Here is a 21,446-nt window from a genome sequence, read left to right on the forward strand (position 1 = left end):
AAACATGAAAACATGTTTTTCTGCCCTATTTCCATGTGTCACACTGCTAGTTGTATAAGCAGCTGACAATCATGTGCCTGCCACTACTCAACTGCACAAGCAATTGTCTGCACTGATGAGATGCACGGATGTGTATGTTTCTACTTTATTTTGGATCTTTTGAAAAGATCCAAAAGATCACTGCTTTAGATCTAAATTTGCTCCTTGGTGAAGACCATACTTGATAGAAAAAAAAAAAAGAGCAAATAGCTGCTTAACTGGAAAATTATCAGATGCCTTATTTTTATTAGCTCTTGAAAAATTCAGTAAGTACCCAACAGCACAGTGGAAAATTGCTAACTCTCATGAAAATAAACATGCATCTCTTTTGTATTTAACCAGCTGAAAGTACACATTTTTTAAGTTCAGGATATAGACTGTATATTAAAATGCAACAATCACATCAAAAGCCTCTTCTCTTTTCACCCACACTTTCCCGTGGGCGATCTGTCATACTGCTTAGCTTCTTCCATAACTACGAGCTTTGAATTCAGATTTTCAGTAATAGCTTTGAAATCTCTCAGAAACATAGTTATGGCTGTTCTTGCAGAGTGTGCCCTTGGGGACAACGTGGGTGAGAATCTGAAGTTTTATTTTTAGTTAAACTTTGCTTACAATTTTGTTCTAACACAGAAGTATGCTGAAGAGAATATGGCTGGTAACTTCAGGGCTTTGCGAAAAAGCCTTGCTATTCTATCTGTCTGCCTTTTGCCATCTGCAAATCAATACTTGATTCAAGTGCAAAGATGTTGTGAAGCTTCATTCATTCATTACTGTTTGTTGAAGGATCCAGACACTCAAGCACAATTGACTATGGAAGTCAGAGCCATTACAGTTTGATATTTAAATAGCTCTGCAAACCACAGCCATTTTACAGTCTGCCTTTAAGCATCACTCAAGTGTTCCATGTTTAAAAGTATGAATTTGATTTTGGCTCATATTAAGTGTTTTAAAATTAGCAGTCTCCTCAGTTTACTTTAGACCAGTGGGTTCAGCTTTATGACAGGGGAGGCCATGGCAGCCCCCACCCAGCCTATCTGCAGCACTTTGATTCAACCAAGCACTCTTGAAGTTCAGGGAAGAACCAAGACATGGATTGACCCTGATCACCCACAAGGAGTTAAACAAAGAAGGCAACAAAATTCTGTTATTCAAAACCCAGGAGTCAACAGGTTTTAGCCAGCAAAGACTGATGTTCCCACTGCTGACCCCACTCACCATTCCACTGATGCAGCGGCCACAGGCTGTTGTTTTGAACTCTCCATGCAGCTCCTTCACAGCACTTGTTGTATAAAAACCTTCCGCCAAAAGGATTATGCCATATAAGAAGAAAAATGATGCAATGCCATAAATTACATACTGCATTAGCTGTATTCTAAAATGGAAAAGAAAGAAATTATATAATTAGATTTCAGTCCTATAAAAACAAAATCAGTCCTCTCAAATTATAGTAAATGAGAGACAACTCCTATAAACAAAGTTCAAGGCTCCTCAGCATTTTAAGCAAGCAGACTGCAGGAAAACACTGTTACAACTGTGCCCCTTCCCAGGTAAGCAATCCTGATGTGCATTACTCCTGCACCCACCTGAGCATCTCCTGTTGGTGCTGCAGTCCTTACACTGACTGGTGTTAGTCACCATGTTAAAGCTGCAATTTCACACCTCCACTATGGAGGTTTTCCTTTTTCCTGTTACTGCTCCTGACACCTAACTTGGGAACGGCTGACAGGGACAATGCAGGGCTTTAAAGTGGCTAAGCCTGGAGCTGCACCCCTGACTGAACTACCAGGCTCTGTGGTCATTCCTTTGGCTTAGGGAAAGGAAGCAGTCCCTGAAATTCACCATTTCCACCTGTGAAATCTGATTAACTTAAGTTTGCAAAAATGTCTGAATTCAGCAATATTTGTCTGATACAAAACTTAGCAAACATGCAGTGATTTCCCATGAGGCTGCTCTACAGCCTGGAAGGGCAATTCCAAGTGAGCTGGTAGTTTCAGTGCTTTAAGTCACAGCACTGCTGAGTGCCTCAAAATGTTAATTTATTTTTTTTCTAAATGGAAGAGTTATTTAGGAAATGCTTCTGTTTTAGGTACTTTGGAACACTCAGAGGAAGATCATCTCAGGGCACATGGTATAAGCACTTCCCTCAGATGTTATTTGAGAAAGTTCTTGATTTTTTAAAAGTCTACCATCTGCAATGACACTCTAACAGTATTTTTCCTTTAGCTAGAATAGGTAGATGAAAAGAATAATCTCTAAATATTATCAATCAGATTCTGTATCCAAAGCTAATTATTTTGGAAGACCAGAATTCCACATCTTCCATACAACATTTCTGGTCCTCAAAAGTCATATTTTGTTATTAGCATGATTTCCATGGAACTTCCTAAAATGAATTTGATTGTTGGGATGGTTATTTTTGATGAAGTTATATACAGAACCAAGAGGTTAATTTTATACATCCACACTACCAGTTTTCTGAGGATAAATGCTCAAGTTTTTTTTTTCTGATTCTTGCCACTCTCCACCAAGTAGCTGCTGGCATAGATCTCCAAAGAGCATCTGAATGTTTTAGCTTAAAGAAAATTGATGACTACCATTTATATAGTTAAATGTTACCCTTGTATCAAAATAGGACATTGCTCATTTAAAATTTTATGTGGGAAGTGTTATTTTTGTTTTCCAAACTGATCAAAAATAACTGGATAAATCTGTTGCATCTATGCTGTAAAGAACAAAAAAATTAACTCAGGATTTGAGAGAGTATAGAAGAAATCATTTCACCATCATTAATAGTCCAGGAGAGACCCAATGCATGCTACCAGAAATTAGTAATAGGAAAACTGGTTTAAAAAGTCTATTCCAAGTGGTGTGTTACTAATGTATTTTTCTCCCCCTTGGCTCCACAGAGCCAAGCCCTGAGCTGCTTTGGTAGGAATTACGCATTTCCCCAGCTGCTGGTGCTGACATGACAAGAAACATTGTCAACAACTCTCCTAAACATAAAACTTGCTGCCTGTGACTGCTGCTTTTGCAATTTCTTCTAATTTGCTCAAATGGAGACTGATGCAAGCACAGGGTGTTTTGTTACCCAGTTGCTGAAGAACAGCTGCTTACATTTTCTCACTAAATTTTGTGTCTAACTGCAGGGCCCTGGTGGCTCATGCCCTGGAGCTGGGGACACACTGCCAGCCACAGCCAGGGACTGAGTGTGGGCAGTGCTGGAAGGGGGAGCCCCAGTGGGGAGCAGTCCCAGAGCAGGTGAGGGTACAGAGGGTCCTGTGGACAGGGGAAGCCGTGAAATGGTGCTGTGGGACCAGCACCAGTGCTCAGACAGCATGCAGCAAACTGGCAGGTCTATCCCTGCAAGCATATACAGGAGTCAGTGACAACAGAAATTAAAAAGAAAGTAAGAATTAAGTGTGCTGCATAGGGCCCTGATACCAGAGTCTTCAAATATCACCTGTCAGGCTTGCTGCCTGTGCTGTATGTGCCATGCCCCCCATGCTCATCACAGGGGCTCCTCAGCACAGCCACACATGGCCAGGCTGGCTGCTGGACATGGGACCCAAGGCAGCACTCCAGGCCTTCCTCTGACCTCACAGAGAAGCCTTGGGAACATAGATGACCCAAATATTTCACCTGTTCTTATATCCAAAGGCTACATTTGTAGATCTCTCCAGTTTTTTCTCTCTTTTTTCTCATATACCAGTCCAGCTTCTCCTGAAGAGGGATGGTCAGAACCATGCTTGTTATTCCTGACATACCTTGCTACTGTATGTCATCAACAAAAACTAAATCTACTCTTAAAACAAAAGTGTTACCCCTGGTTCTGTTACAACAGGCCTTGCTACCAGTCACTCTTCAGCTCTCCTGTAGGTCCCTTTAGGTGTTGGAAGGCTGCTCTAGTGTCTCTCCAGAGCTTTCTCTTCTCCAGGCTAAACAGCCCCAACTCTCAGCCTGTCTTCACAGAAGGGGTGCTCCAGCCCTCTGATCATCTTGGTGGCCTCCTCTGGAGTCCCTCCAACAGGTCCATGTCTTTCCTATGTTGAGTACTCCAGGTGGAGTCTCACCAGAGCAGAGAGGCAGGAACACCTCCCTCACCCTGCTGGTCACGCTGCTTTGGATGCAGCCCAGGATATAATTGGCTTCCTGGGCTGCGAGTGCACATTTCCAACTCCTGTTCCGTTTCTCATCCAACAGCACCCCCAAGTCCTTCTAGGCAGGGCTGCTCTCAATCCCTTCATCTGTCAGCATGTATTGATACTGAGCATTGCCCTGACCCAGGTGCAGCACTTGCACTTGCTGCTGGTGAACAGCATGAGGTTCACACAGTCCCACTCCTCCGGGCTTTCAAGGTCCCTCTGGGTAGCATCCTTCCTTCCAGGTAAGCAAACTGCACCACTCAGCTTGGGTGTCATCTGCAAAGCAGCTGGGGGTGCACTCAATTCCACTGCCTGTGATACTGATGAAGATATTAAATAGTGCTGGTCCCAGTATAAGCAGGTGTACTGGGACACACATTTGGCTCTTTTATGTGAACATCAGTAAATGACTGAGCGCTGTTACAAAAACAAGCAACCTAATACTCAGGGATGGAGACTGAGGTTTGAATCCATCTCTACTCATTTAGCATGAGGGTGTTATGATGAATAGTGGGAATGGGAGGCATACTTACACTTCACTCAGCAAAGCATGGTCACTGGCAGTCGTGGAGAAGTGCTGCTCGAGGATAGACACGGTTCCCGTGAGCGCCACGTGGCCGCAGCCACAAAACAAAGCTACCCCAGAGAAGCAGAGAATGGTTGCCACGAGTGAAGCATATGGCACTCCTCCTAGGCACTTAATGCAACATTCAAAGCAACCTAAGCAGAAGAGAGAAAGCAAAAGAAATGTCATGAGCAAAAAGCAAATTATGAGGAAAAGAATATTCGTCCTCCACTTGGTAGAAGCCAGAGGGAATAAAAGGCCCAGGCATTGACATGCTAAGCAAAAAATCTATAGGTGGTACAAGACAGCATCACCCTCTAAAGCAGTGACCTACAGATCTGTTGATATGGACTCAAAGCCCAGAAAGTGGGCTGAGTGCTCCTGTCTTTACAGGATCAAGAGGAGATCGATGAGGCAGCCTATGAAATGGAAAAAGCAAAAAAATCACTGTCTAAAGTGATCCATTGCAATTCAGCTGCTCATCCAGAGCTCACCATGTTTCAGCTTTACTAATGGCAGCTATGCTGGCAACACTCTGGGAGCTAGACAGGGAACTGCTTAAGACAATGAAGCCTTTTGGAAAAGTAGGAGGTGCTTTGCACTTCCATTAGAAGATGAATACATTTAGGTCCACAAAACTTAACTACCCCACATTCTCCCAGTACTCCCAAGTTACTTTTTTATATAAATCCACATGAGGTTATAGGCATACAGATACTTTTACAACAGAAAAACTGAATGGGGTCCAAAGAGTAACAATTTTTGTCAAGGGCAGCTGTATGAAGCTGTATTACATAGACAATACATTTCCAGCTTTTTATAGGATACACTGGATTTACAGTGATCCCTGAATACAGTTTGCAGCATCATGATCAACTGGAATGCATTGTTTAACTGGTCTGAGTTAACAAAACACCCCCCCCAGAGCTGCTATTTGTATGAACACTGTAATAAGGAGGTTGCAGCTGAATTGCCAGGTTCCTTCCAACTGCGTGGCCTGAAAACCCATCTGCTTACAAAGCTGGGAAATGTAAATCGGAAACAAACACAGCTTTTAACTGCGCTATAATGGTAATGGCAATCCATACCAATTCATTACTTCAGGGTGATGGCATTAAGCTGTCCCCATTAATGTGCATTTCATACAACTGCAAAGAACACAAGCCATTAAGACAACGCTTAATGGAGCAGCCAGCGTTGCAGGACAGCCACTGCTGCTATGGCAAGGCACTACATGGACAAAGCATTTGAAGGCAAGAGACAGCTGGCAAATGAGGACATCACATCTTCCCACCCAAGAAATTCCTCGCAAAGATCAGCAAGTCTCCAGCCACCACATGAGGCAAGTTTATTTTTATCCCCCTCCCTTTCCCAGTAATGAATGAGTTGCAGAGCAGGCACTGGGGAATAATATGCATCCAACAATTGAAAGATTTCCCATTTCATAAATCAGAAACTCTTGTTTTAGAGAGTCACTAGCAAATGCCCTAGTCAGACTTAAGCAGCTATCACCATCAAAATTACTTCACTAACTGCAGACAAGATTTGATTGTATAGAAACAAGGCTGGGAAGGTTTTATAGTCTAGTCCACAGCTGGAGTCCACTCAGTAGGAACTATCTTCATGACAAAAATACTGCCAAATGAACAAACACTGCAGCTCAGCAGTGATGGGCCAAACAAAATCCAAATGCACGCTATCAGAGGAAATCATCTCTGGGTTTCATTTTATCACAGAGGTCCAGAACTGAGTTCAGACAACAAACCTTGCAGAGCAATCCTCTGCTTTGGGGAATCTGCCTGAGATCAGCTCACACGCAAGAGCAGCCAAACGTGTGCCTGGCTCTCCTTCGCAACATCTGCTCCCAGGTCAGGTCCAAACTCCCAGAGTTAATCCAAGGAATGCATGCACCTGGTGCAGGATTAGCCATGAAAAATTATCCAAAAGTAACCATGCTCTGACCCAGCAGACAACACACTTGTGGTCACAACCCAGAACAGAACAAACCACCTTTCGAGCCACATTCCTAAAGCAGGAGAATCAACACCTGATCATTGCTTAGTGTGGAGAGGTTGATCTCTTAAATAGTGCTGATCCCACAGACTGCTTTAGAGAAGAATCCTATCAAAGACAGAAAATAAAAACAGCTGGAAGCAAAACCAAGAGATTGACAAGATCCAAAAGAAAAGCTGTTGGTTTCAGAAAATGGGAGCAGCCTGACAAAGCTAAAAACAGGTGTAGGCCCAGAACTGATGTTTAATACCCCATACCGCCAAGCCATCTTTCCAGGCCACTGGCAGGACGTTTGCCCTGAGGAGTTTGTTGGATCCCTTACCCAAACACAGGACAGTATCTGCCACTAATCCACAGGCCCTCAAACACAAGGCAACAGTGGCAGACCCCCTCTCAGCAACTGGCAGCTACACAGATTGTCTTTGTGGCCATACTCTTTGTCTTCCTCTGCAGTCCAAGTAAAAAGGCATCACAGAATTTGGGTGGCCTTCATTTTCTCAGTGCAGAACAAAACCAGGGGTATCTTGGCTTTAGACACCCTCAGAGGTGTCTAAAGCAACCACATTATTGTGAACAGAGAAAACTGCCCAAATGTGGAACTGCAGGAACTACTCACCTTGACCCCAAGACTAAAGAAGGAATCAGAGAGACTTTGGTACACCTGGAAACAGCACACAGCCAGCTTGCAAACACATGAAGCATCCCAAACCAGCATGTTTCCAAGAGACAGCATCCATCCATACATAGTCATTCTGCACCCAAATTGACAGCAGAGCTGCAAGGCCTCCTGCCAGAGGGTAACTAACTGCAGGATGCAACCTCATCTCAGTGCTGGGGCTGCCAGACCTCCCCCCCAGATCCCACTGTGAACACTCTTTATGAGCAGATTAAAGCCATGCCTAGCCCAAGCAATACGGCCGATTTTATAATTTTAACACAAGCCTAAAACAGTACTGCTAAGAGCAGCTTTCAGAACCAGCTACAATTTGAAGCTCATCAGGAAGTGAGATACGCTTACCAAGCTTCCCAAAGAAGCACTGAAGCAAAGCAGAGGATTTCTGAAAACAATTAGAAAGCTTTCCAGGAAACCTTTATGTTCTCTCTGCAAGTCTAAGTCAGCAACTATCTTCACACAGTACAACTGAAACCCCAGGAAGATGTTTGCCTAGCTCATGTTCACAAAATAACTTGCTAATGCTCTGATGACAACTGCAGGCTGAAGGCCTGTGAACTGAAGCTGACAAAAATAAGTAGTATTAAAATAAGTTCAACTCCAATTTTCTGCTAGTTTTTACTTTCCATATGGCCAAAACGCTGCACTGTTCAGCTGTATATCCACTTCGAAACAGTGTAAAATGATTTAAATATGAAACTGTACAGCACAAACACACATCACTGCATCTTCCCTTTCAATGGCCATTTTGTGCAAGGCATCACTAGAACCTTTTGTGCAACTCAGCAGAATAAAAACATTTTTTGTCCTCAGGCTGGTGAGCAGCAGTTGCCATGGAGGCAGGTTAATAACAGCCCAATGATTTGCCCAGAGCTGCCTGTGATCTTGGCTACAGATTTAACACACTCTCAGAAGGAGGCCAGCTAAAACAAAGACTGAGATTATTCTCTAGGGAATGAATGCTATTAAAAACACACACACACAAATATTCTTGCTAAAAGACAAAAATAAAGAGAAGAGAAAGAAACAGGAACTGGCTATTCTTTTAATCTCCTGGCAGCTATCAGTCACAGGAAATTGGTAAAGGATGAACCTACATATGTACATAAATCGGCAATTGGTTGCTTAATGTATGATGAACAATTATACAATCTGCTCAGCAGTGCACAGCCTACTGCATGCATGCAGGGGCTTAGCCATTCAATCTCCCATGCCAAATGGTGATTGTGTGGCTAAACCTCCTTTGGTACTTTAAGTACAGCTTTAAGATTTAAACTCAGAATGGCAAGGTAATAGAGAATTAATGGAAAACGGTCTTAAAATAAAAAGAAAAAATAAAAAGAGGCAGTTCTCACACACTACCTCATCCTACAAAGGTCAAATCTGTGTTTTGGAAATTACAAAAGACAGTGCCATAGGATCAGGAAGCTTCCTTGAGTATTCCTAGTAGGCTTGCTCTAGTAAGATCATACATCAGTTCTTGAAGCCCAGACTTGAAAAGCTGAGACAGGCTGATGTTCACAAAGCCATCCCTCAAAGCAAAGCATGGAAAACATGCTGTAAAGAAGGAATATTCACACCTCTTGGGACAGAAAACCAGCCTATTGTCTAATGTTCCAAACACCTCCTAGGTTGAACTAGTGCCTCAATGCATCTCAGGTTCTAACCACTGGCCCATAGTCAAGGTCACTATGAACAAAAAACCATGGAATCAAGAAAACCTGAAAGGAGCTTTGAAAAGTTTTCCATTTCAGGGAGCTAAACCTCCAGGATCCTGTGGCTGTCTTTGAGTTAGTTCCCACTTCTTTTTCCTTAGAAGTTTGGTTTCTTCCCCTCCCATGAAAGATAAAGCAATGGGCATAATTTTCTCCTCGTCACTTACTTCCTGTAATTGTGTAACACATTTTAAGAAATGCTGGCCTGTCAAACACCAGCCCAGTTAATACACAGCAGAAATTGCACTTCATGTTCCAGCAAAGAACCACAATCACATGGGAAGGAACTGTTGTAACAAAAGAAATATTGCAAGAAATCCAAGGAAAAAAAAAGAAAAAAAAGGCACCAGATAACACCTTAAATGAAAGCCCTAGAAAACATCTTAAATGCAGCCATCGAACTAAATCGGGCTCATTACTACACATCCACAGGAGCTCAGTGTTGGTAGCGCCACTCCTAACTCACAAATAAATGTAAGAGGACAATTCAGTACTTGACATTTACCTCCTGCTTTCCCCAGTGCTGAAGACTACCCAATACCAAGCATGAATAATACCCTTGGAGGCCTAAACCACCATGGATTTTTGTCAGAAAATGAACTTTATGTCAACGAAAGCAACTGCCAATTTTACTGTCTGCCACCCACCGTATGTTTGAAAATTTCCATTCTGAAGGGCTTATGCATGCTAGGATGTACATTTTCCTACCTGCTGCATGATTGGCAGCCACAGGACAAGCAGTGAGGGATGTGGGAATAGACTAATACCTCAGAAGCAAAATTGGAATTTACCTCTTTCTTCTCTGCATGAGACTAAGCCAGCACCTGGCAATAAGGTAACTCCTCACATCTGTCACCCACACCTGCAGCCAAGGGTCAGTGGCAACAACACAATAAGATAAAATATTTGACCTTACCAGCGTAAGTTTAAAGCCTGTGACAAGTTTACATGCTTTGGTAAGCGACTAAAATAAAAAGGCTCTGCATTAAATCACATGGAAGTCTTTGTTCAAGCCCTATCCTTACTTATTCCTGTTCATCTTAAATTTTGCTGATTTACAAAACATGACACAAAGCAAAAACTGCTGTTACTACTTAGAATAAATGTTCACTCACCACTGGATTACCATTGAACAGATTAAATAAGTGATGAACTCATATAGAGAAAATCCTTTCTTCTCCACCCACAAACTGCTTAAGGCTCTTCCACAGAAACTTCTTTTCAGTATTTCCTAATTTTGCCTTTTTGTCCTACACAAATAACAAGTGAAATTAATTTATACTGAAAATTAACTCATGAGAGTCAGAAAACTTAATGTAAATGCACTTCAGTCTAGCCAGATTGATAATCTCCCCAGTGTATTTGCATTTCCCCTCTTCCAGGGTTATTGATCAATAACTCCTTCCTGGCCAGCAGAGTCCCCGTGGTGGAGGGGACATGACCTTTGGAGAACACTGCCACCAGGGCTGCCATGAAGGATCAGACCTGAAATGCAGCAAGACCACCTTTGTTATCCTTCCAAGTGGCCAGCACAGGATGCTTCTTTCAAGTAAAAACCTGTGAGATCTGGGGTAGCCTGATCCACCCAGTAAACTTCACCCCAACCTCTACTATTGAAGAGCTACCTGAAGAACAAGAAGCTCCTTGCTGAAGGTAATCAGCTTTAATTGTAACTTCTCCAGTTATTCTTGATACAGATACAAGCTATTTGGTTTCAGCACTGTCATATAGCTAATTCCCCTCTTCTGAGAAAGTATTTATTCTCTGTTATCAGTTAGATGCTTCCATATTCTTGTGCAGAGGAGAACTAAAAGTCCTTGCACACACCTCCTGTGCTGGAAACCAACACAGAGAATGCAGAATTGGTGCACATTAAGAACAAGCATCTCACAGCCTGGAGGAACCATTAGCAGACTCTTCTTCAAATCCACAAAGCACCGAGTATTGCTGTGGTACTGTAAGAGTAATGATATTAAGTGCCTCCTGAATTTGTCTGCAAAAATACAGTAAGCACAGGTTTAAAATCAAGCATTATTTTTCTTCTACCATGAGTAACAAAAAACCCCACAAATAAACATACAAAAAAAGCTCAAACAAACCAAACAGCCTTTCAGAGGTTATCAATGTTCATCCACAGCAAAAGCTTTTTCCTCTTACTAAGGAAAAAATTATGTTCAAATTGGAGAAAAGGCTGTTTCAACCAAGGCAAGATTTGTTTCTTCTGGATAGTGTTAAATGATGCAGAGAAGACTAAGAACAGATAGCAGCAATCATAACCCTCTTTTTTTTTTTTTCCTCCAAATCTCTTCTTCCCAAATCAGCAGCTCTTACAGGAAGAAAATTGCACTCCCGTTGCTGGAACCAAACCTGTTTCATGCAAAGATAGATGATCTGAATGTGTTTTTTACATGCCTTATCTAGTTTACCTTCTTCAAATTTAGTGAAATACACACACTCCCCATCTATATCATTCCAACCTTTGCAAGGCTCATTAAGCTCACAGGTGTTCTGAAGTCATCTTTTTCAGACAGTAAAATCCTCGGAATGGGAATCACTACATCCATAATTATTGCAAGTGCCCATCCCAGTGTTTGCTGTATGAGAGAAAGGAGTCAGACCTGACAGGAAGAACACTGCTGCCCCACAAGATAGTGGGATGAGAGAATTGCTCTTGTCCAGCTTTATTGCTTTTGGACAAAGGTCAGGCAGAACTTCATTTTACTTCATGTCTTCTCTGTTTTACTTTTGGCCTATGAAACAGTGGAATCCATCGCAGAAATAAAATACCTAATTTATACCTTGGAAAAGGCCTTACTTCAAACAGGTTTCAATGGGAATTCCTGAGGGATATTTCTTAGCTCTAAGCTACTTCTGCAGGAAAAAAATTAGGCTGGTGATTTAAAAAATAGACTTCTCACATAAGGGACAGATCAGGTATTATTGATAAAAGCTTTGGCATTATTTCTCCTGGAGACTTGTTCTAGCATTTGGGATTCAGGGCAGCCTGAGCATGTGGAAATGCTCACTGGCATGCAGAATTCAAAGTTCAAACACACTGCACCAGCAAGGGCAGCTTCTGATCCAAACTGGAGCTGAAGCTCTCAGCTGAAACATCAACAACTCACTGCTCAACAGGCCTGAAGACCCTCCTTCCTTTCTGCCCTTGCTCTGGCCTCTCTCCCTTTGCTTCCCTTATTTTTTCCTCCTTGAAGAAATGCTCAGGAAGTTCAACATGCTGGAACTGTTGCTTCAAAAGATGCCAGCCCAGGAGATAATTTTGGACAAACTAAAGGCAGAAAGGTAAAAGAGATGAAGCAATGGGCAAACTGCCAAAGATATCCAAATACCTGAAGGTCTAGACAAGTTCAGTGTGGAAATACAAAGGCACCTAAGCATTTTGGTTTCATGAGTAACTTCCACAGCTCTGTGAAAATCTGTAAGGACTTTTGAGTTTCTTTGATCCAGCCATCCTCCAGACCCATCTGTATTTTGGTTGACATGATTTTGAAAGCTTACTTTTACTTTAATCAAAGGTGACTATCTTACCTGGAAGAATGGAGTTGAAACTCTTAGCTCCACCTTTTTGCCAGCCGTAACTCACCTCACCCTCCACCAGCCTTCAGCACCCAGCAGGAGAGCAAGACTTTAGCCTCACTGGATTTCAGCCACGGCTATTGGCCACTTCCCCAGTTGACTCCTCCCTAAACTATAAAGAAGCAAACAAGAAACACAACCTCTCTCTCCCTAGAGCTGAAAACAGGGCCAAAACCTGTGTGTTTGTGCATGTGTGTGTGTGCTTATGTATTCCAGCCTGACAGACCTCAGATTCAGAGGGTGAATTCTCAATTTAAGAGATAACTGAAGATGCGAAGATCTTCCCAGACATTCATCCAACTATGGAACAAGAGAAGTAATGAGAAAACTGAACTGTAACTGTAAAAGCCCTTTGCCCTGCAACAGCTTTCATGCTATTATTTCCACAGCTGAATCCCCATCACATCATTTCCAAAACTTGAGGTTGTTTCAGCAAAGGAGCAGTAGGGCTGTTTCAGTGAGATACTCCACCTTCACATGCCCTTATATGTTCACAGAGCAGCTGAAACACCTCCCAGCATCTGGGGGAAGCAAGTTTAAAAAAAAAAAAGAAAAAAGAAAATATTTCCATAAAGCAAATAACACCCACCCAACCTGGAATAGTGCCTACAGCTAAGCTCATGTTAAACAACTATTGCAAAGTTTCTCTTTCTAGAGAAAAAGATGGTACTTTGCTTTCTGGGAAAAAAAAGTTGTTTAAGCATTTTGAAAGGCTCATTAAGCTTGCAGGTGTTCTGGGGATGTCTTGGCTCCAGCTGCAATGAATCTCCCACACTTACTCTTCCCTAGTTGCTCAAGAGCTGGATTCAAGCTTAAATCAGGGAAGTGAGATCATGTTGTACATGGATACCCTGGGAGAAGAGGTGGATGCCATGAGGACTGCCACAGAGGTGCCCTCACAGTGATGCCCATTTGGACACTGACAGAAAAGACAAAGGCACCCAAGAAATCCTGTGGCTTGTTAAAGGAGCAGAGGTTATCTCAGCACAGCAGCCAGTGCCACCCAGCAGTGGGGAGCTGTAGGCCAGTGCTGAAGGGAGGCATCTTATAGCAGGAATTTGTGTTGGGACTGAAGTGACATCTTCCCTGCAAGCTAAGGAACAAGAGAAAAGACCAGCATTTTCACAGTGGCTAATCCATCACTGGCAGGTTGGTTTTACTCAAGACCTGTTCAGAGAGGTTTCATTTTTGCCTAAAAGACTTTTAATTTCTTTAAGTGCAGCCATTTAAAACATATTCCCTTGAGCTGGCATTTCTGGGTTCTGGTGGGGGGGGTGGGGTGGTTACACCATCACCAAGAACCCTTTCATCCTCAACTCCTTCATGACAGGCATATTTACCTACATGCTAGTTCAGAAAGACTCCCAAGGCAGACTGAAAAGGGTTCAGTTGCCTAAGCAAGGGTTTCTAGCACCATTTTAGGTGCCAGACTCCCAGCTGCTGTAACAGAAGGCTGTGCATCTCCGTGTCCTGGCTCATCTGTGCCAGCACATATGGACATGTTTCATCACTGGGGACAGCTGAAGGGGCCCAAGACCCTGATAACCAGGGTCTAGCCTGCTCCTTCCACGTCCTTCACAGCCCAGGGAGGCAGCATTCATAATCTCCCACTACTCCCTGAAGCATTTCCTTTGTGTGTAAAATATCCCATGTGTACTAAACATGAGGTTTGGAAATGTCTTCTAGCAGCCCCAAACCTGTCACCCAGGTAACTTGTCATAAAATATGGTCAAATGAATATTGATACTGAAGACAGAGATCATAATTTGTGACCTAAGTATTTTTTGGGGAAAAAAAAGCCATTTGAAATACATAAACATTTGAATCCTAAAGCACAAGAGTAGGAAAATATAATGTAAAGGGGAAGGATGAGGCAGCAAGCTTTGGTGAATATTTCCCTGCATTGCTATTAAAGTCTCTGATGCGGAGGCAGACCTCTCCAGCAAACAAGCTGTCAAGCAGGCTTCAGTCACTCAGCTCCATAAAGAGAAGAGAATTCTGGATTGAGCTAGCTGCAAAGGCTGTCTCTGAGCATATACACCCCTTGCTGTGCTATCCATCAGTCAGACTGGAATTTTCTAATGTGATCAATCATAGGCTTGATTTCAGGTGCCTTTCTGAGATGCTTCAAAACTCAGTTCCCCCACAGACCCTTAAAATAAAGCTTCATGAAAAGTAAATAGGATCTTCTTGAGATCTCAAGCCAGACATCAAAAGGACAGGCATGTAGAATCACCAAACCATTTTTACAGGCTCATTTTTACAATCCTCCTCTAGACTCTCACGTATGCATTGGATGCTTCTAGCAAGGGAAAAATGCAAACCAAACCACAGAATATTGTCTAGGAAGCATAAGCTACCAGTGAGTCAGATGTGCTGTCACTGCTTTAGTGTCATTTTTGCATTTGCGTCTGGTAAGTCTGATAGATTCATTCGCATTAACCTCCAAACTACTTCATCTCATCTGTAAACAATTTTAAAGCAATTGGGAGCACAGTTAAAAGGAAGCTGTCCCTCACACCACGCATTATTGTCTTTCAAGCATTAACAAGGAAATTCAAATTTATGTGAAGTATTCATACAAAAGAAGTAGACTCCTTACAGCCTTAACAAATAAAACAAGAAAAACAGAGGAATGTTTATCTTAAATTGTTAGGACTACTGCAAAGCATTAAGTTTATGCTACTACCATTTCTGAACTCTTCATTTCCCTTTCACCCAGCCCTTTATTTACCTTGAATCCCCAAAGGACTAATATTGCCTCTCAATGCTGGCACATGATGGTACCGGTGTGGCCTTGAACTCCTGTACATCCAGTGGTACCTGCCAATTTCCATTTCTGGTCTGGTGATCACTGCCAATTTTAGGTGGTAAAAAGTCAGTGTCACCAGCAAGTTTTAGTTCAGTACTTTCAGTCATTTAACTTTAAAAACAAGAGCCCAAAAAACACACTGTAGTTTCAGAACTGAAACAACATAACCTTACAGTCTAAGGGAAGAGATTAGGAGGGATGATCAAGAGGGAAATGCTCACACAGGTGTTAAGAAAGGTTGAATAGCTGAAACTCTACCTAGTATTTGAGTTAAAACACATAAGGAAGGGCTCTCTATTCCTTATCCCCACCCACTCTTATGTCTCCCTCTCTTTGTCCATGACAAAAAAAGCTCTGCTCCAGCAGAAAAGGAAGGTAAAGTAATGGAAAATCACATTACCTGTTTTTTAAAAAGACTCTAATGCTGTCAAAGAAAAAGGTTATTGCTTCATGTCAAGGTAGGGCAAACACAAAGGTTTGCACTGATACTTTCTTACATTAAAAAATAAAAGTTTGGTTTTATTTCACCTAGGCTTTATTTCACCTAGGCTCTGCTCACATCCAAAAATCTGGACCAAGTGTGTTAAAAATTTGTTCCAGGTTCATGTCCAAGAAGAGCAGTCCTGCTTCTCCTTATCTTTTCGGAGGAAGCCCAGCAACAGGACCCCACATGCAGTAACTCACCTCACCCACTCACACACTCATGGCACACTCACTGGCACAGGGTTTCTGTGCCCCTGAAGAAGTGGGAGACAGCATCAAATCACTTTTGAGCCTCCATGTCCCCACTGCTACCACTATGACCTTGTCAAAGCTGTCAGGGTGAGACTGACAGACCTTTATTCAAAATGCACCAGAGTCCCCCTCTGCAGAGGCTAAATGAGAAAGCAACCATCAGTTTTGGCTGAAGCAAATCTAATTCAGCAGCGTTTGGGCAGGTGGAGAACGTGAAGGTTGTGAGGATGATAACCCCATTTACTGTAGACTAGATTAGAGACAAATTTCAAGGGGCAGGAGAAGTAGAAATGCCATACATTTCTAGCCTATGAGGGGCTCAGAAGTTCTGGACCCAGTCCCTCTCATATGGTTTTGCTGCTTGTGCAATGAGGAGTTTGGCACAGCCACATTTGCATATGTCAAGAAGAGAAAAAAAAATCTCGCCCTTGAATCCAAATGCTGGATCTAGAGATTTAAACCAAGGATTTGTTGGTCCTCTTTATCAGCAAGCAAACTCCAATACCAAGAGTCTTTTGGGTTTTGTACATAAATTTACTATCAATGGCTCTCTAAAGGATACTTTGTGACTTGGTAATTTTCCCCTCTCTGCATCTCACACGCAAACCAGCAAGCAGGTATCAGTAAATCTTCCACAGAAGACATGATTCTGTATTGTATGGCTCATTCTTCCTCTTAGGAAAGACAAGTTTCACATCTTATGAGCATAACAAAATTCAAAATGTGTTGAAAGTACTGTTCCAAAATGACTGCACACTCTCAGGATGATATCATCTCCTTCTGGCTCAGAGAGGAACAATCCTGCTTGGGAGATCACAAGGAAAGCCATAAAAATTGAATTGGGTACAAAATGGAAAGCAAAATTCTTCGCTAGTACAGCATACCTCTCCTTCTCTGCCTCCCCAATGTCTGCCCCCTGCCTTTTTGAGGCTACTTACTGGACACTGGTAACAGATTCAGATTTAAAAAAAAAATAAATAAAAACAACCATCTGCAAAGACTTCTACAAAGAAAAGAATTATTCATTTGTACTGCAGCCACGTCTAAGCCAAACCTTCGACATCAAGAAGATTTTATCCTACTAGCTTGAACCCAGTGTTTGAGATTTCTCCTGCAGTGGCCACAAAAAGCACTTGTTCAGAGCAGCAGAGCAAGCAGCTCCTTTTCTCCCTTAGCCTGGGGGAATGCTGGTGAAGTCACCTGTCTGCTGTGATGCAAACATCAAACCCTGAAACACAGAGACATCATGTAAACTTTTTAGCATCATTTCTGTAACTGAAAATATTCTGTAGAGTTGGTTTCTTTAATTAGCAATTTCTGGTTTTGTAGTAACAGGGCTCCTTTCATTAGCAGGCAGTTCAAACTCCAGAAGGAATCTCAGTTTTTCCACTGCTCTGCAAAGAGCCACGCAGCAATGGCTGTTTGGTAGCCCTTAGTGCATGCCTGGCACAGCCTCTGCAGCTGAAGAGTATCTCTGGGTGACTTTGCTGGGACCCACCCAGGCCCACTCATGTAAAATCAACACCAGGTCAAAAGCTCCCCAGGCTTCAGTGGCTCAACAACTGCTGCACACAGCCCATATCCATTGGAATTTAACTCTGTGCCCTGAATAGTTGGGAAAGGAAGCAGGCTCAAGGGTGTCTTTACCTTTTGCTTTTTGAGTAACTAACTGCACTAACTGCATTCCCTGGTCTAGGTTACAATATCCTCCACCCACAGACAAGCTCGAGGCCTCCTGTCAGAACCAGGCTGTCCTCAGTCCTGCACAGACACAGCAGCTACAGAACTGACAATGTTTTCATGTCACACCAAGCAGGCACACGGATGGTGACTGTGGTGTTCAATATTCATTGGGATGAATCATCTTGCACGCCTGTAATCAAACTCACAGTGCTCAACATCCTCATGCTGCTGCCTTTATCTTATGGTTTTAGAGGAAAATAGTTTTGGTATTCATCTGTCTCAGCTGATGAAGCAGTCCATGGGAGAAAAGTGAGGGTGTTCTTTGGTCACTGATGGTCTGGTGATGAATACTGGACAAGGAGAAAGGCTGGGCAGAAAATGGGGAAGGGTCAGAGTAACTGAATGAGACCTTCCCCCCTCATTGCCCCCTTTGCTCCTGCTGCAAAATCCATTGTGCACGTACAGTGCCATCTGGGTTCCCCCCACCCCCGTTACCATATCCCATGGCACATATGTCTAGGTTTTCTGCTTTCACAAGGTTGTTCAGACCACTATGAGTACATTCTCTGAGTATTTGTCAACCCCCTCCTATTTAGAAACCAAATCCTATTCATTAAAACCTAAATCACTAAGCCTGCCAAATTATTATCCCCAGAATATCGCGTGTCCCAGATTCTCCCAGGGCTGGACCTCTCTTCCTACAGTCGTATTCTTCAGGGACTTAGAGCAGTTATTGTTGTCAGTGGATCTGAAACACTGCTTAAAATGGGGGAAAATATGCAGTGTACTAAAAATCTTTGAATGGCTTGACAGCTCTGATACCTCTGATAGGTGTGAACCTAGCGTTAGGTGGGTACCTTGGAAATTTTGGTTGATGATCATAACACATATTTTAAAAAATACTTTTTTTTTTCAATTTGATGTAATGAAAAATACATCTGTGATGCATCAAAATGTCATAAGCTCACTGTGAAAAAAATAACTTTACTAAAAGTGAAATAAACTGCATGACAATCCATTCCTTTCTCACATTGCACTTTACAGCTTCATTTAAACACAATTGTACAACTGTGTGCAGTAGTGCAAGAGAAGCAAAGTATTTTCTTTCTATTTTTGACTGGTATATACTTGCCTGTTTAGAGCTTAAAAGCTGAAACATGGCTTCATATACCATAAAAATAATAAAGCTCACAGCTATGACTGAGCACAAGGTCTTCTTTTATCAAGAGAACATAAGCAGTGAAGAGCCAATTAAAAGGGACCTTTGGTACAGCTGCTCAAACTGCTCTTCATTATTCCTCAGCAGAGCACAGGCAATTTGAACATCATATGTATTCATGCAAGGAACCTAAACCCCAGTATCACGGCTTTCTTCCATCCTGTGTGTAATTGGTGAATTCACCATGGTCATCCACATTTGGGGTTTATTTTCTTTTTTTTAATTATTTTTCTTTTTTTTTTTTTTTTAATTTTGCAACTTGGTAGCATTTCTCACAGTTAAATGAAAAGAGAAACTTCTTGTCTCTGTTAATGTGTATCAGGATCTATATCCTTCACTGCTGATGCAAAACGGCATTTCGTTTTTCTTATTTATTCCACCTCAGTAAATCTGCCTGCCCAGTCCTCACGTTCTGATTTAATTTAATGCCTGCAAGATAAACCCTGTCATTTGTAATAATTTGTAAACCTTCATCTTTAAAATGCATCCAATCTGTCCTGCAGCCCTGCAAAGTATCTGTTAAACATTTTGCTTCAGCTTTCATGGTGTTTTCCTCTGATAAGGGCTGCTGATACACAGCATAAAGCTGACTTATTTCTTATCTCCATCAACATGAGGGTTGTTCCAATTCCAATTAAAAAAACTGGGACAGCAGCCACTCATCTGGGTGCAGAGAAACAAATGTCAGATAAACACTGAATCCATCAGCTGGGTAGTATCGCTGCCTGAATCAGGCAGGGGATTCATGAAAATTATTAAAAGACAGCACGGGAATTCTATACAGTTTAGGAAATCTAAAAAGTTTAAATAATTTTCAATCATTTTAATTTATCAATCTGTTATTATTCATAAAGCACATTCGCTTGTGCAAATTTTCTCAGCTACGCTGCAGTCCAAAATAGCTGGCTGTCCACATTTGCCACAGAGGTGGGAAACACAGCCTAATACCTGTGTGGCACCACTGCTCACGTACGAGTGCTTTAGGTGCTACAGCTGAAAATAGACCTCGCTGTTCATGCCAAGTGCTCCAGCAGCATTGCTCTCCAGGGTCCTCCCAAGTGTTGGGAGACCTGTACACAGACAGCATGTAGTCCTAGCCCAACTTCCTCCAAGTATTTACTCCACAGAACTGCAGCACATCATCAAGAAAGTCTTTGCATTGAAAGCACACCCCAGAAACATGCAGTTTAAAATTCTAGCTAAGGGAAAATACCTCTTAGCTTAAAAGCACAATTTGCTATTAGATAAATGCAGATACTTTCCCAGAACTTGGCAGTGAAAAGCATACTGAGTGTGAACTTGAGTACCTAAAGCAGAATGCTCATGATCTTTCCTTGCTCAGTCCTAACAATAGCAGCATCTCCCAAACCCCTTCAGATGATGGTTTATCTCCTTAGGTTTTGCAATTAATTTCTAGAAGGAAGAGTTAAAAGACCCTGTGATAGGACTTCAGCTGCTTCAAGCTGTGGCAGTTGCCTTGATCTGGTTGCACCGGATCTAGGGTGCTCATAAAGGATGGCCATTACCAAGTCCAGGTAGGATCCTAGAGGAAGAAAATGTTGCAAGGCTGGCAAGCACGTGAGGCATAACAAGTAAGAGATATGGTCCAGAGAGTAAATGAAATCTTCTGTTCTGTACCCCAAAATAAAGCAGCAGCATTTTCCTGCAAGTTTCTTTACACAGAGAAAAAGTCCATTTTCCTCCACAGGAGCTGCTGGTGAAAGAGCCCTATTGAAAAATTCTGACATTTGAGAGGTACGTGATGCCTGCTGAGCCCATCTGAAAACCCAACTGGACTCGACAGATTTAGCACTTTGGAAAATCTGCCCCTCAAAACCAAATAAGTCTCCTCCATGACCACTTCACAGCAGTAACTTTGCAGGGGATCTCATCTATTTGTTTTGCTGTAAAAATTAGGAGTAGGACTGTTTCAGCTTTCTGCATTTTAATTTGCTGTGAAGCATATTGAGAATTTAAGTGAAGAGAAATACAGAGCATAATGTGAGAGACCATGTGCTACTTTCAGGAATCAGAGAACCGGCAAGAACAAAGCCTACAAGTGTTACATACATATACTTATGTAACAGATCCAAAGTATAAAATTATCACAGAAAAAATTAAAAAATTGTGGTAACATTGGGATAGGAGGCTCCCTGCTTGCATTTCATGAAAGCAACAGATCAACCTCCTTGACTTGGAAGCAGATTTACTGTTCTACATGTTGTTCTTTCATCCTTGCCAAAACAAAAGGGA

At 42.2% G+C, this 21,446-nt stretch overlaps 1 protein-coding gene across 5 annotated transcripts in view; it reads right to left on the minus strand.

Moving 5' to 3' along the window:
- GPM6B (glycoprotein M6B) overlaps positions 1–21,446 on the minus strand; it is a 106,934-nt gene that overhangs the window by 9,214 nt on the left and 76,274 nt on the right. For 3 of the 5 annotated variants that reach the window (XM_041472303.1, XM_041472302.1, XM_041472304.1), the window contains exons 2-3: positions 4,718–4,904; positions 1,258–1,414 (exon numbers count right to left, since the gene is read on the minus strand). In XM_041472303.1, coding sequence (XP_041328237.1) covers positions 1,258–1,414; positions 4,718–4,904 — 344 coding nt within the window. Of the gene's footprint in view, positions 1–1,257; positions 1,415–4,717; positions 4,905–15,478; positions 15,599–21,446 lie in introns of all 5 variants that reach the window. The other 2 variants (XM_041472300.1, XM_041472301.1) reach the window with 1 other exon arrangement.

The sequence above is a fragment of the Pyrgilauda ruficollis genome, unplaced genomic scaffold, assembly GCF_017590135.1.
Source record: "Pyrgilauda ruficollis isolate IOZ18807 unplaced genomic scaffold, ASM1759013v1 scaffold29, whole genome shotgun sequence".
Lineage (NCBI taxonomy): Eukaryota > Metazoa > Chordata > Aves > Passeriformes > Passeridae > Pyrgilauda > Pyrgilauda ruficollis.